This window comes from Clarias gariepinus, chromosome 28 (genome assembly GCF_024256425.1).
Source record: "Clarias gariepinus isolate MV-2021 ecotype Netherlands chromosome 28, CGAR_prim_01v2, whole genome shotgun sequence".
Lineage (NCBI taxonomy): Eukaryota > Metazoa > Chordata > Actinopteri > Siluriformes > Clariidae > Clarias > Clarias gariepinus.
This window is the reverse complement of record NC_071127.1, coordinates 13,410,081-13,426,439: the sequence shown is the minus strand read 5'-3', so window position 1 is coordinate 13,426,439 and position 16,359 is coordinate 13,410,081. Positions and strand designations below refer to the sequence as shown.

Here is a 16,359-nt window from a genome sequence, read left to right as displayed (position 1 = left end):
GTGCTTGAAACCTTAAACAGGCGTTCCCAAATTGTGTTGTATTCACGTCCTGGGATATGATCCATGATTCCCGTGACCATATACAGGATAAGCGGTATAGAAAAAGAAAAACAAAAAAAGAATAACACTACATCAAACATTTCATGACATGCCTCATCACTGATTATTTTCCCATATCAGCACATCCTGTCATGATTTGTTCCTTATGTTCGCTCCACCATCCAATACTGTTTTGGAAACCATCATAATAATTCCTTTTCCCAGTTGCCCAATCCAAACAGTTTTCTTCATTAAATATTTTTGCTCCTTCATTCTCTGCTTCATCGCTTTACAGAGGCACAAAACCACTCTCCCAGTCTGAGCAGATGGGTGTACATGCTGGAGTTTGTTTATCCTGAGTTTCTCCTCTCCATCTCAGGAGCAGCATTAGCATGGTTTGACGTGACCCTTTGTTTGATATAGACTCGGAGGTCTGATTAGAATTGGTAAAATGGCACGGAAGCATATGGCCCACCAGAAGAGCATGCATATGCATCTGAGGCAATGCGGAAAGGACGTTCAGTCTTTAACTAAAGCCAGAGTCGGGCTCTAAGGACGAGACAGTCTGCTGGCTCCGTGACGCGCCAAAATCCTTTTTGACATTGGGATCTTTTCTGGCGTTCGTCCTCTACCTTCGTATTCTGTTTAATCTTCTGCTGGTGCGCAGAAGAGAATCGAATCCTTTAGGAACAAAACATAAAACAAAGAGTTTATATCTTTCAAGTCTTTTTTTTTTTTAAGAATGATATTCTTTCCTTTCGTTTCATTTGTATGTCTGCTTGTGTACGTTCCTGCACTAAACTCTGTTTTTATGATTAAACTTGGAGAAGAATAGAAAGATTGGAGACTTTGTTCTATCATTATTTAGTGCTTCTCGCTTTCATGAGCTTATAACCCACAGTACAGAATGATTCAGCAGTGGATTATTTGTTATAAGTTTATTTTTGGTGCATATGTAAAAAAAAAAAAAATTTATGTGTCTTCATCCTCAGTAATCAGTTTATCCAGGTCAGTGCATCTGGAGTCTGTCCGCAAAACACTGGCAAATACAATCTGAATTGGTAATTTATCACTACGTATGTGTATTACAAACATGGTTTTGGACAGTGGGAGGAAACCAGAGGACCCAGAAGGAATCCATATAAGCCTAAATTTTATTTGATGAGATTAACACTGTGGTTTCATGGCGGTGTATTGGTTAGCACTATGGTCGCGCACCTCCAGGGTCTGTGTGTGTAAAGTTTGCATGTTCTCCCCGTGCTTAGTTAGGGTCCTTCGGGTACTCCGGTTTTCCTCCACAGTCCAAAGACATGTAGGTTAGGTTAATTGGCGTTCCTAAATTGCTCCTAGTGTGAGTGTGTAACCTGTGTTGGATTGGCATAAAGTCCAGGGTGTACCCCATCTCGTGCCCAAAGTCTCCTGGGATAGGCTCCATGTCCCCCGCGATCCTGTATAGAAGATAAATGAATGAATGAATAAATGAATGAGATTGCTACTCCAGATTTTTCCCACACCTAAAGACATGCAGGGTAGGCTAACTGGGGTTTCCAAATTGCCTGCAGTGTGTGTGAGTGAGTGTTTGCTTGTGCGCCCTATGATGGATTGCCACCCTGTCCTTACTATGGAGGCAGCTGGTCTGGTTACTGGTCTTGTACTTCAGTGGTTTGGGGTTTGGATCTTGCCTCTGGTTCTCCCCTGGCTTGGTAGGTTTCCTCCAATTACCCAGTTTCCTCCCACACTCCAAAGACATCTTGTGTAGGCTCATGTCTCATGTCATATCCCTTTTTTCCATTGCCGTGTGACCTGGTCTGTTATCTAATGTGGGCATCTGTTCTGAGTTAAGCCTTTAATTACTTTAAAGTCTATCTCAATCCTTTTATTTCTTCGTCTTGAGGTAAAAAATTGTTGATCGGACAAGTAATGGTGCATGTCAAAGCACCATTTGCCAAATATTTACATCAAGTCTTGACCCTCGCTTGTTCTTCAGTCCATGATTATGAACATTATTCTGATGAAAGATGGACGGCCCTCTATTACGCGTAATAGTTTCTGCTGCCTTGGATGCGAAGTATTTTGATGACGTTTTCCTGGTGCACTTTAGCTTTGTATAATACAGTAAATCAGAGTTATCAGCCACATGGCATTGGGATGGATATACTTCAAGAAATGGATGTGTTTGAGAATCAGAATTGATAGAACTCGTTTGCTTTGTCTCTCAGACGACAAAATGATAACCCTGACTTTAGGTCATAGAGAAGAGAAATCTCTTCTTGCATGTACAAAACCCTCGCTCTGCTCTACACAACAGTCCAGATGGAGGCTGTCATCCCGCCCACCTCCTGACAAAGAGTGGAAATACAGTGTTTTCCTGCCAAAAGGTTATTCTTTTATCCTCAATTACCCTTGTTAAGAGACTGATTAGACTGATGCTACGTGCCGGTGAAATAAAAAATCGTTGTTACTATTGTTTTTAACACACTGAAGGATGCGTCAGGAAGCAGATTTATTCAGTTCAAGTTCATTTGGATGGAAGGGATTAGAAGGCTGGTAGGTAACAGGAAAATGATTAGGGTCAAAACAAGGATATACATCTACTGTACATGCCACCAGGCAATAAATACCTACCACCTCTGGGAAGGTATCCATCATTTCCAGCTTGATGCCCGACCGTATCTGAGCATTCCAGGTTACTTAAGGGCCCAACAATAGAAGCTTGATGGCACTGGAGCTCAAACCTTGGACCTTCTGATCTTCAGTCCCACATCTTGACTACAAAACCTGTGCCTCAATACAATTCATACAAACTCTGAAACCACAACTTGGGAAACAATGCAGAGAAACATGTAGTTAGGAATGCACCGCTGTCTTCACTTTTTCATCATAAGTGACTCTTCGTCCTCTAAGGGCCGCTTTTAGGGGACCACACTGATGAAAGTAGGATGGAAAAAGGTCGGGACAGTAGGGAGGATGCTTTCACACCTCAAAACAAAGTATCGGAAGAAGTGTCACACCTGCTCAGCAACCTTGAAGGGAAAGCACTGATAAGACGGTGTGACAGGTGACAGGTTTTAATATAATTTGGATCATTTTTGAAACAGAGAGGGAACATTACAACACTAAGCGACAGGTGACAAGACAGGTGTGAAGGCCACACACTGTGTCCATTCCTATCTATAATTCTAAACCCTGTTAAAAATTTAAGGGAACATGTGTTCCGATGTTGTGTGACTGAATGTTAATTGCCATAAAAGCTCCAAATAAAGGTCAAAGTTTTGGGGTTCTGGTCACTCATTCAACATTGTCTCGATATTGGTGGCTCAGTGGTAGGTTTGTCGCCTACCACGCGGAAGACCCGGGTTCGATTCCCAGCCATTGTCCAAACCCAAAGCACTGGATGTAGTGCAAGTCCCAAGCCCGGATAAAATGGGAGAGCTGCATCAGGAAGGGCATTCGGCGTAAAAACCTGCGCCAAGTTAATGTGCGGATCAGTTGGTCCACTTTGGCGACCTCTTAACTAACAACAACGTTATCTCAGCGTCACTGCAATGTCGTTAAAACCATTGTCCTGCTGGGTTAATTGTTTATCGCACTCAGATATCGATGGTTCCAATATCCTAATATTCACTCCGTCTGACTCTGTCGGATGAATGAAAATGCAGCATGTTACCGCATATCCTTGAATCCTACTTGCGGATTGCGTTCCTGCTTCCAGACTCACGATCGGTGTATTTCAACACCACCTGGTCGGATCATAACTTTCCCTGTGATGGGTTTTAATACCTTTATTTACTCTTTGCTGTCTGAGTGTAGTGCTATAACAATGAGATACAGCCCCAGCCTCTGCTACTGCTTAGAGAGCGGAAGAGAGCAAGGAAAGAAAAGAGCCATTCGGAATGAGAGAAGGTAAAGCGAGACGACAGGCAGAGAAAGTGGGAAAAAGCAGAGGCGAAGGGTGATATTAGCCCCGCTGAGTGTGTTCTAACTGCCTATCGAGGTAATCTTAGCAAACTGCTAACACACATCCCGCTAATGTGATTTATCAACAATGTGAAAGGAGTGCTACATTTTCACGGGAGAAAGCAAATGGAGCGTCTCATCTCAGCTCTGCTCATAAGAATATCTAACACGTGGGGCGGAAAAATGGGTTCGATTGTATAGTCGCCACCTTTATTGTCTAGCGCTCCCTGTCTTCTTTTCCCTTTGGTTATTTTTTTAAAGTGATATGTTTCACTTTTTTCTGCACTATATTCTGGGTTGATCACATGGACAAAGGTGCCATAGCGAGGTGCATCGTTTTCATATTCGAAATCCGACACCGAATACGTCAAGGGCAGGCGGAGCAGATGATGATTGTCAAATCAATATCAAGGAGCGTCAGGTCCGAGTGAAAAGTAAGATGAAACGCAGCTCCTGTCAGCTTTTAAATCAAGGCAGACATGACGAGGGTGCGCGGAATGTCAATCTGTTTTTGGCGCACGCACAGTATCATTTAGATCATGCGCTTGAAATGTAATGATGCTGCTCTGATTATCATTACAAAAAAAAAAAACATGGCTGATGATGACACAGCCTGCAAAGCCCAGAGGGAAGGTTATGTACTGGAGGCTTTGTGTTTGATGCTGTGACACAAATCAGATCTTCACTTGCATACTGAAAGCCAGCATGATTCATAAGCCAGCCAGGGTTTTTTCCCTCCTTTTAAATTGCATCAAACTTTTAAAACTGGTATCAGATAGCCACAGGCGCGTAGTAGAAGGTAGACAGTGATGTTGTGCTGCTCTGTTGTTTCCTGACGCTCCTCTTGTCAAGCCCAGCAGTTGGTATACAAAAAAAAGATCGTGCAAAACCAGTGGTGTTTCTTTCTTTAACAATGCATGACAGCCAGAAGCTTCTGGTTCTGATTTTGCCAACTTTTCCCCTCACCATGATTGACAGCTGAAGAGTTTTAGGTCTGTCATTGATCCATGTTGGCCAGATATAGTGGTAAAAGGATCAGGACCGGTATGGACCCAAGTCTTAGACGACTCTTTTCCAGCTCAGACAAGCAGGGATGCCAAGGCTAAAGTTCCAGCCTGACTATATTTCAGCAACCATGCACGAAAACAAACTCCTAAAATCATAGGGAACTGGAAAAGGGAGTTTTTTCTGCAATATGCAACCTGAATCTGTACATCTATTATCCACTCCATAATCCGTAACAATTTTAAAAAAAATGAAAATAGATGCATGCAAAAAAAGCAGGTCCAACAGTCAAAGTCCTCCGAAGAACTGTGGGTGGTTCTCTAGGATGCAGAGTAAAACTTGGGAGCTAATTTCCTTATAAAAGTGCACAAAAAGTACCTGGACGTCCTCAAGGCATTGACCCACCATCTACAGTGTATACGCCGAAGACTGTAGGTTTCCTTTTTGTGGAAATTGATTTGACTTAATTAAGATTATTTGCCATATTTGCCAGAGAAATAAAAAACTAAATGCATCCCATGTCTTAAAGGTTTGTCCATCCTTCCCTGTTTTTTTTTTTGGAGTGAAAACATAAGGACATTGTGGCGAACATGACCAAGAGAGAAACAAATTCAGTGAGGGTCAACGGCGTAATCAAGGGTCTCTTATTCGTCTTGTTGGGCCATTGAAAAGACCTGGTCTTTCTTCAAAACCCTGTTATCTTCTGGGATTTCATGTTAGAAATGAACGGACAAGGCTGCTTTTGTGTGCACAGTGACTACCTTCTTTTTTTTTTTAATCCCCGAGCTGTTCTTTACCCCAGTTTTTCAGCTCCGTCTGGCCTTCACCTCTTCCATGTTCGACAGAGAAACGCACAAAGGCGGACAGCGATGTCCTTCCCCCTTGTTCCATTCTGCTCGGCAAGCCGTAACCTGATCCAACTTTCCTCCTCTTCCATCTCTTCCATCACCTTCCTTCAGAGCTCTACAGGTGTAATTAATATCCGCGCCGCGGCCGTCTCTTTCGCTTTCCCTCCAGGGTCTCCGGTGTCCTCTCTGCTTTCGTCCGCCGCGATAAGATGTCTACGCGACTAAGAGCGAAAACTTATCCCGTACTGAATGCTCAAGCAATACAAAGAACCGACAACGAGGGGGGTTATGGTAGATAGGGGCGAGTAAATAATTGATTGGCAGCACTTTTTTTTTTCTTTCTTTTTTTTAATCCGTAAATGAGATGGACTGCAATGCTTTAGGTTTTCGTGTCACCCTATCCTGCCACCATTAAAATAACAAGATGGAGGATAATGATCCTAGTTTAAGATGCGGTTTTGCGCTGGAGTGGAGGAAGAGACTGACAGAGAGTGAAAGTTACCAGGGGGCAGGTCGCTTTCCTCCCCAGGACGATATTCTGGCGATAGGTAGGTTCTTGGAAGAAGATCCGCACCTAGCCTGGTTGACGTTGATCGCCGCTTATCTATGTGTCACTACAGTACGCTGGACGCTCATCAAAGAGGCGCGCAACAACAGGCCACCGCTATCTTGTCCATTAATCTACTCCGTTTACATGCCACCTGGTTTAAGTCGTCCGAGAACAAAACCAGCCATGGCTGAACAACCAGGGAATTATCAAAGCATCAGCACCTCCAGGTCTCTTTAATCACAGGTAGCTTTCAATCAGCAGAGAAGCAGAGAAACGGACCGAAACCAGGGGAAAGGAAGGAACGTAGAAAATCAAAACGGAGAGGAAAGGTTTTTTTTTTTAATCACAATAACAGTTCTAGCAAATCTGTTGCTAACATAGTAGAGCTCACTGTTTCTCTCTGCTTTAGTTTTATTTTTGTTTTTCTTCAGATTTTCTCCTTAAATTAGTCGTGTCCAATTCCTCCTCGTCACTAGGGGGCTCCCACATTAAGGCTACTACTACCACCCAGTGGGGAGGGCCAAAGACTATTACGTGTTTCCTTCGAACCACATGACGTCAGCCGACCGCATCTTTTCAAACTGCTCGCTCACGGAGTAACACACTCGGAGGACAGCGCTATCCGCTTCTTCCACTTGCGTGAACACACAGACGTCCCTGATTGGCTGTAGAGTCGTGATTAATGTGGGAGCACAAAGTACCTCTCATCCCTCCCCTCTGAGAGAGCTCGACCCATCAGCTCTCTAGACCTCCGGCTGCAAGAGGTTACAGCATCACCCGGGAATTGAACTCACGATCTCCGAATCATAGGGTTCGCCACTCTGAGGCTCGAACCCAGACCAAATTAACATGGACACTGTAAGAACTTTGCAAAACTCCACACAGACAAGTTGCTTTCCATTCCGAAGTGCACTTCACATTAAATATTGGATATGTTTTTAAATAAAAACTGATAAAACATATACTATTGAAATGTGTATAACTTGTAAATAAATTATTGATTAATAATAATAATTGATTAAAGATGAATAAAGATTCTTTCTTTTTCTTACAGATTAAAATTTGAATGTAAATTTTTGTGTCCTTTTATAATATAATGCCCTCCTCGATACTAAACATATAAATCCTTTTTCAAGCACCATTTTTTTTTCACGCTCCAGCGAGACCAATGACTTTGAATGAAATTTTTCATTCCCTTTACCGGTGAAGGGAAGACCCAATGTTCAGTTGTTCCCTACACCTTCTCAGTTCCCTTTGAACTAAACATTTCAAGGGTCCTTCAGGCCGATCGGAACACACCTACTGTACTGTAACCTGAGATCAGAGATGCCCTCTGCTCCGTTGTTCCTTCTGTACTGATAAGGTATTCAAAATGTAATTGCGCCTATTATAATAAGTGCAGTAAGCATTTTGGTATTAATTATAAAGTAAAAAGACTGCTGATTGGTGAATAAAAATTTCAACCCCAATGTACACATAGGAGTGTGTTTCCAAGGGAGGAAGTCACCATATCTTCTGACCGCCATGGTCACCGGGATGCTTCGGCACCTCTGGTGATACATCACTACTGTAGCCTTGGGCATGGCAGCCGGGCTGAACACAATAAGCATCTGCTATCCAAAACCCTTTCCCATCTTCATCCATCAGAGGACGAGCGATGCGTAGGAAGCTGAGATCACCGTGAATAAAGATGTCTATTAACTGAATGAAGGATACTTCATAAAGCGGCGCGACCTCGGAGAGGTCACGTGATGTCAGCCGAGGAACGCCACCGGCAAAAGGCGATAGGCTCTAGACCTGGCCGTCCCTGCCCTCCTCCCCACTAATACGTTAACCATCATGCATTCTGCTCGGCCTCTAATGAAAGCATAAGGCCTCATCAGTCACTCAAGAGCGCAAGGCAAATGGAAATTCAGTCATCCTCAGGAAAGACACACACACGCTCCGGCAGGCGTGTGCATACACCCGCACATGACTAATCATCATCGCTGCCCACGGTGCAGCAATAACATATTAATATTCACTATAAAACCATTACGGATTTTTTAAAACGTCCTCTTCCAAGGAAACCGCCGTCGTTTCTGTGTCTCCACACCAGTCAGATGGATCGAGACGTAAAAATCTAATATCCGTCTGCGGAAATCAGCGAACCTTGTTTATTTAGGTTATATCACTATTTATAATGCAAATGCGCAACTCATCATCTTTTACATATGTGTATTTTCAAATGGTTTTTGCACACTGTTATAATGTTCCTTGTAGACAAAAACAGACAATCTGGATTAGTTTGGATTCTTGCGCTGATATTAGGACAGGGAAACTAAACACAGTCTCACAGACACAGTAAATAAAATCATGAACACAGATGGCCATGTTAAATATAGAGCCCTCTCCAGAGACTCCTATTAACTCTATCAGCTTCAGCCCAGGGTCTGTTTGTCACATTGCAGAAATTCCAATAAAGAGAGTAATTGCTTTAATGACTTGTGCATCGGTGATTTGTTCGGGAAGACTTCACCATGATAGACTTAGTGGAAATGCAATTACACATTACTGTACTTTACAAATGAGACAAATTCTATGATGAATTGTTTGAAATATATATTAAATGCATTTCATTATTAATACCGTATATTCACTTACACGGTCTGTTTTTTTCAAAATGTTCTTTTAATTTCGATATTGAGATCTCGACCAATATTACAACAATATTATTTTACATATTGTTGTATCTAGTACTTCTAGAACCAAAGTCATCAAATATCAGTATCTGCATACTGTATACAAGAGCCGTTCAAGTCAAACCGGGACTTGCGATTGCCATTTACAGAAGACTTGAGGCACAGCACACTGATAAAAAAAAAAAAAGGAAACACTTGACTGGTGCAAACTCTTTATAGAAGGCCGTATGTCTGTGAATGATTACAGTCGTTCCTGTGAACATTTTGCGAGTGGAAAGATAACTTCGTCATCTGTGAGAACTATACACACACGACATCATTCACCACAACCTGTTGCACATTACAGGAACTCAGTGGAGAGTTATTGCCATATTCCTCATACAGTCCTGACCAGACAAGCCATTTCCTCATTAATGGGGTTCCTGGGAGGCCAGGGTTTCAGACGTGAAGCAGGCTGTCTTCTGAGACTGAAAAACCTCTACTAGTGACACGCTGAGACAATTACATTATAGATTATATAGAAAGATTTTACCAGATTTTACTATAACTGTTATTCTGCGCAATCAAAAGTCCCGGTTTGACTTGAACAGACCTATAATTGTTCCAGATGTGTGGATTGCAATTGAAAACCCCTATTTTCCAACCCAGGCAGTTACTAAGCATTCTGTAAACGTAGCGCTAATGTTAAAGTACGAGGTGTTTCTTTATCCTGTAAAACTTCATATCTGACATGAATGTAAAAACCTCCCACTCGTGCTCCTTGTACGCGGCACCCTGTGGGATCCTCCTGTCTCGGCGCAAAGCTTTCATCTCCAGTTCAGATGATATAAACAGAAGGCGTGCAGAAGAAAAATATTCATTACTGCGTATGCTAATCCTGGATATACTCTTTCTGTCTCTCTCTCTTGCTGTTTTGCTCTCAGGGTTTCTTCCGCCGGAGTATCCAGAAGAACATGGTGTACACGTGTCACAGGGACAAGAACTGCATTATCAACAAGGTGACGAGGAACCGCTGCCAGTACTGCCGTCTGCAGAAATGCTTTGCTGTCGGAATGTCTAAAGAGTGTGAGTGTTATAAATTATGCTAACTAGCTCACGAAAGTCTGGTCTAGGTCCCAGAATGGCTTGATGCATGTAGGGTGATGAGTTCAGATAGGAAATCTGAGAATCATATCATAAAATAGATCAGATGTTTTAAATCAGCCAAAGAATGCCAACAGCACCACATACACAGTCATATACATATCTATACAGTTTTACCTTCTAGCGCTGTTGCCTTGCACCTCCAGGTTGCGGGTTCGATTCCCGCCTCGGATCTGCGCTTTTGGAGTTTGCATGTTCTCCCCGTGCTTGTTGGGTTTCCTCGTTGTACTCCGGTTTTCTCCCATTGGCGTTCCCAAATTGCCGTAGTGTATGAATGAGTGTGGGAATGTGTGTGTGCCCTGCAATCGATTAGCACCCCGATCAGGGTGTACCCCATCTCATCTCCTTGAATAGGCTCCAGGCCCCCGCGACCTTGTATACAGGATAAAGAGGTAAAGACGGCGAGTGAGTGAGTTTACTTTCGTCACTTTTTATTGTCTTTTCCTCAAACTTTTTAATTATAGCCATGCATGGAAACTTTTTTTTTTTTGCTATATTCAGTGTTTTTTTTTTTTCTTTTTCTTTTTTTTATTTGCATAGGCTGAAGTGAGTGGCACTATTGCCATTGCAGCATTTCCCTTTGTAAAGATAACATCAAGATCAGCAGTTTCCTAAATGGGTGAAATGGCATTTGCGAGATAAAACCGTAGATACCTTTCAGATATGAGCCTATTTTTTTGCCTTTAAGCACTTTTACTACATCCTCCACTGATAACTCACTCACTGGCACTCGGATCCTGATGCGTTCTTCTACAGTAGATGCACCCATAGCATAGCGCACTTCACTTGCTTGCTCCTTTACTTTAATAAATATTTTTTCCTAACCTGCTTCATCAGACAGCACAAAGGAAACTGAAAAAAGAATTAAAAAAACATGATTAAGACCATCGTGGCACATCAGGACACCGCAGATTCACCCGTTGCTCCTGTAGCACCCTTGAAATAGGGCACTCGGGCTAGTGAATGCATCATTGCGCCGTCTGCATCCTGGCGCTCTTGTCGCCTTGTTCTCACACATCGGAGTGCTTTGCATTTCACACGTTATTGGAGCACGTCGATTGCATCAGCGTTTATGGCTCCAGGTCCACTTCATGCTCCATTTGCCATGAGAGAAGAGGTGATTCTTAGCCGCGCGCTTTTCCGGGACAAAAGAACAATCCAGACGGTGATTTCTTACACATTCATCCCACTCTTCTTTCTTTATTCCATCTACTGTATAAATGAGCAGAGGCTGTGAAGCTGTTGTGCTGCTGGGAAACTCGAAAAAAGTTTATGAGTGCTCATGTATAGCAAAATAAAGATGTTAATTTAAATAGGGCGTATTTTGCCAAAAAAAAAAAAAAAAAAAAAAAAATATATATATATATATATATATATATATATATATATATATATATATATATTTTTTTTTTAGGTCTTCAGATGGGTTTTTACTGTTAATATTCAAGCAGAATATGTGAGAAAATAAATATATCATGAAAAGGAATTAAATAAGTCTATGAGATTTTTTTTCTCCTATTGTGACCTGATTGTGGCTCAGCACTGGTTCATTTATATTGTAGGGTTTCAGCTCTGGTTCAGAGGTGAATCAAATCTTTAAGGATTCGGGTTAATTTTATCAAACTGAATTAAAATTTATAATCTAGACTTTATCGACTACTTGTCCAGCGTTTAATACAATTTAGTGTATCTTACCAGTTCAGGTGGTAACAGTATCCGAAGCCACTGATGATAAAATCTAGGACAGTGAAACCTCGGATTGCGAGTAACGCGATTGTAAGTGTTTCCGCAAGACGAGCAAAGTTTTTTAATAAATTTTGACTTTGAAAAACGAACAAGTCTTGGTTTACGGGTACCGAGTATTATGTATCACGCATGCGCTTCTTGTTTTGGCGCCGAGCGTCACGTGATCACAACTGAGCGTTTTTTCTCTTTCTTGTGCTATGGAATTGTGGGTAATCGTCTCCCCTGCTGGGTCTTAGTGCGCGTTTCTTACTGGTATAATTAACATTCTTGGACGCGTGTATTGTTTATTATAACACTGTGACCACGTGTAAAAACATTTTATATTGTGTCTGTAGGTGTGTGTGTACAGCACGCGTGTAAAGCAAAAGCAAGACTCATTAGAGAGGTTAAAGATTAATTTTCTCTCTCTGCTCAAGGCTCAGCCTGCTCTTTGTGTCTGTGTGCGCGCACGTCATTGGACACCGTGCCACACACACACACATACACACACACACACAGACCCCTCCTACTTCGCCTTTACAGACACACACTCTCTTTTTCTCTCTGGTCTACACAGAAACAGTGCTCTGTCGCGATTCTTTTTAAAGGTAAAGTGTAGGTTAATTTGTTTTATTTTTACTTCACAGCAGTGATTCCGTTAGTGTGTTGCTCAATCGAGTGTCATTAGAGAGATTTCTTGTTTATTTTTCAGATAAAACAGTGTTTCCGTTGTGTGTGCGCGTGTGAAAAGAGTGGAAGGCTACCTGTGTAAGACGAGAAGGGGGAGAGGGGAGCTTACTTTAGATTCACACACACACACACAGCGCCTGCTTGCACAAACGAAAACACTTATCTGTCGCAATTTATTTAGCCTTTTTTAAGGTAAAGTACAGGTTAGTTTTTTTTTTTTTTTTTACTTTATATTTTGTGTTGATTATTTTTATGTATTCATTTTTTGGGATGTAGAACGAATAAATTAAATTTCCATTAATTCCTATTAAAAATTCGTTTTGATTTACGAGTGTTTGAATACGAGCCCGCTTCTGGAACGAATTATGCTCGTAATCCAAGGTTCCACTGTATTTAGCAATTATGAGCAAGGTAATTTAGGATCTGGGCAGATGTTCAGACTTTAAAATACACAACCAAGACAACAGTTCTTTATAAAGAAACAAGAATTTATTTGACTAATCTACGATACCTTACACTACACTACTTAAACACACACATGCACACACACACTCAAACAGTTCAAGGGTGAAAGTTAAATAGGGTTTTCTAGTATTGTTTACTAGACCTGAGAAAGTCACAAGAGCAGAGCCTTGGGTTTAATCTTACGGTTTAGTCAGTTAGCGAGCACCAGTTTCAGCAAGGTATGAAGGTTTGTTTGTTTACTTGCGTTGCGTTGGTGTCTTCCTCGGTGATTCACCTTCAGTGGTAGGGAATCCTTTCTAAATCCTTAATAGTAGGGAGCTTAGAAACGTAAATCGTGTTGTATGTTTTATTAAACTCTGATATACTGTATACAAGAGTTAGAGACAAGCAAGACAAACTCTTTAAAAATAAATACCAATTTAAAGAAGGGAATTTCTTAATAATGCTGTCAGTTTAGCCATGTCACTGAATGTCTCAAGGAAAGCTAAAACAGGTAATGTTATTTTTAGGCCAAGGAGCCTTAAGGAAGATGTCAGCATCTGGCAGTCACCTGGTGAGAATCACTCCTCTGGGTGATGCTGGAGAATCATTAGGACACAAAGGTAGCTGTATCTCTCCCTCTCTCTCTCTCTCTCTCTCTTGCTCTTGTTTATGCTATCTCAGGTTTTTCAGATCTTTGAGCCTAGGGATGGAGAGAGAAGGGGGAGAGGAGAGGAGATGAGAGGTGGGGAAAAATGCAGAATGCAGCTGGCCGTATTTAGATCCCAGGAGGGAAGATGGCTCGGGTCTGGTTGTCCTGGTGCTTCTCTCCTCATGAACATTCACCAGTCATTCTTCTGTCCTGTTTCGCCTCCCCCTACCCCACATTCACTCTGCGCAGGAATGATATCCATGGCCCTGACACGCTTCTGCACAGTCTGTCACCACTTCACTGCCAGTGTGTATTTGTGTCAAGAGCAGGGGAGAAATATTGTGTTTATTTCCCGGGGCATCTGTTGCGATAGAGGGTCGCATGCTGCACAGATGGCCGGCCTGGACGGCAACATCATCGAAGCATGCCGTTAACATAACCATCTCTCTCTCTCTCTTATACACACGTACACACACACACATAAGCAAAGAATGTTCCTGAGCAGAGATCAAGGCAGAAAAATGAAACAGGGATGGCTGGTGGGTCATTAAAAGGCATCGTATAAATGAATAAAACAAATACTCGAAGATTGTTATAGCTTCTAAAACATATGTTTAGAAAGATACAGAGAAGAAAGGATTTGATTTTGTTCACAAAAACGTAATAAACCTAATTAGTATAATTGTGTAGTACTGAGTCTGGACAACTTTATCAGATAAAAAATAAATAAAAGATAAGATTATGCCTATTTAATGAACACGATTATTAGATATTACATTTTTAGATCTGATTAGTGAGAAGATTTTGATTAATTTTCTACGACAGCAGCTCTGACTATGGGTTTAGCTACAAGGCAAATCGCAGGTTTATATTAACGCTCTTGTTCGAATGCATTATAGTATCTGGTCAAACAACTTGCACATAAATCTACATGTGTAAGTACATTTTTAGATTTGAAAAATATATTTTTAAAATATAAGTTTTCAAGGATCTTGCACTATCATAGCTTTATAACACGCTTAGAAAAATATGTAGCTTCCCCCTTCCGCAGGAGAGAGGAAACTGTGCTTTAGTTTCATTGTAAATTGACAAGCTGCATTTTTGTCCCTTGTTTCATTAATATTACAAAACATTAAACGGAGCTATCAGTGAATAAAAATACATGTAATTCCTTAACTTTTCAACCTTATAATGAAAATAGAAATGAAAAGATGTCTTTGAATCAATAATAGTACACATACCACAGAATATTGTATGCCTCTTCCGAATGGTTGAGATGGCCCTTTGTGGTAAAAGCATAATTAAAAATAGGTGTCACATAAAATGCTAACATTTTTTTGTGGTGAAACAGCATACTATTTAAAGACCAAGGGGCATTTGTGGATTGTTTTAGAGAAGCCTACAGTACCTAAACCAAATGGTAGAGAGGGCTCAGCCAGGTTAAGTTCAAGACGTTATTCAGTATGATGCAGTGGCTGACAGTGCTCTACCAAAAGGTTGAGATATATATATATATATATATATATATATATATATATATATATATATATATATATATATATATATATAAAAAAGGATCAGAAAATATCAGGGCGTTCAGTTTCTCACCTTTTTTCTCACATTTAAGTGTTCTCCATATACAGAATAATTTCTTCAAGAGAGGTTTCGAAATAGAAAACAAAGCCCCAGAGCCTCTTCTCACATCCCCGGCTTTTTATTTGTACGTGTTAAGTACTGCTCAATAAAAGAGCCGATTAAGCTGATAATAGCTGCTAGATTGAGCAGAAAGAAAAGACACATTACGAGTACATTTTGTCTGAGAGAGGGAGAGAGAGAGAGACACTCCCACAGGTAGGATCCTCAGTTGGATTTATTTCCTCTTGCAGAGAAGAGTATTAAATGTCATTTATTTAATAGTGTTCCGTGCTTTGTGTGATGAAAGGGAGTTTTGGCTGTTAAACTGCGTAGGAGCTTATTGGGTAAAAAAACAGAATAGTCTACTCTGAATCACATTTGCTCGTGATAGGGAATATTTATCAGAGCATGAGCATGAGCATGAAAAAACACTCTTACATGATACTTATAAGTTTCACTGCGCTAACGTTAACAACTTGAGTGTGGGTAAAAATACACCTGCTTAGACATGTTCAAAAAGTTACTTAACTAGCTGTACTTGTATCATTGAGAAATGAGATTTTTTTTTTTAGATATAATTGAACTTCAGCAGGCATTTCGTCATAGATTCTGTTAAAACACAGACTAACAGTTACCCAACACACACGCAAGTCACGCTTAGAAGCTTTTTCATGATCTAAGTGTGCCAAGTCTTATAAAACTGCACAAATCTGTGTCTCAAACTCCTGATTTTAAGCTTTAAGTTTTCACTCCAAATATTGATTGTTTATTTTTTCCTCTTTATTGCTTTTTATAGAAGTTTCTTTTATGCAGAAATGTTTTTAAAAGCATCTTTTGCTTATTCCATATTTTTGTATGTGTCCAAATCTTTTGCACTGAACTATAAGTAAAACAGCTGTTAGGTTTTACTGAGCTTGCTGGAGAATACGAGTTCTTCTGGTAACTTTGTCACACTCGCTCCTTTATATTTTTATGTAAATCCCAGGAGCG

The 16,359-nt window shown here is 40.9% G+C and overlaps 1 protein-coding gene across 4 annotated transcripts in view; it reads left to right on the top strand.

Moving 5' to 3' along the window:
- LOC128515813 (retinoic acid receptor beta-like) overlaps positions 1-16,359 on the top strand; it is a 96,738-nt gene that overhangs the window by 52,321 nt on the left and 28,058 nt on the right. For 2 of the 4 annotated variants that reach the window (XM_053490008.1, XM_053490007.1), the window contains exons 3-4: positions 10,004-10,145; positions 13,613-13,705. In XM_053490008.1, the coding sequence (XP_053345983.1) occupies positions 10,004-10,145; positions 13,613-13,705 (235 nt within the window). The remainder of the gene's footprint in view (positions 1-10,003; positions 10,146-13,612; positions 13,706-16,359) is intronic. The other 2 variants (XM_053490010.1, XM_053490009.1) reach the window with 1 other exon arrangement.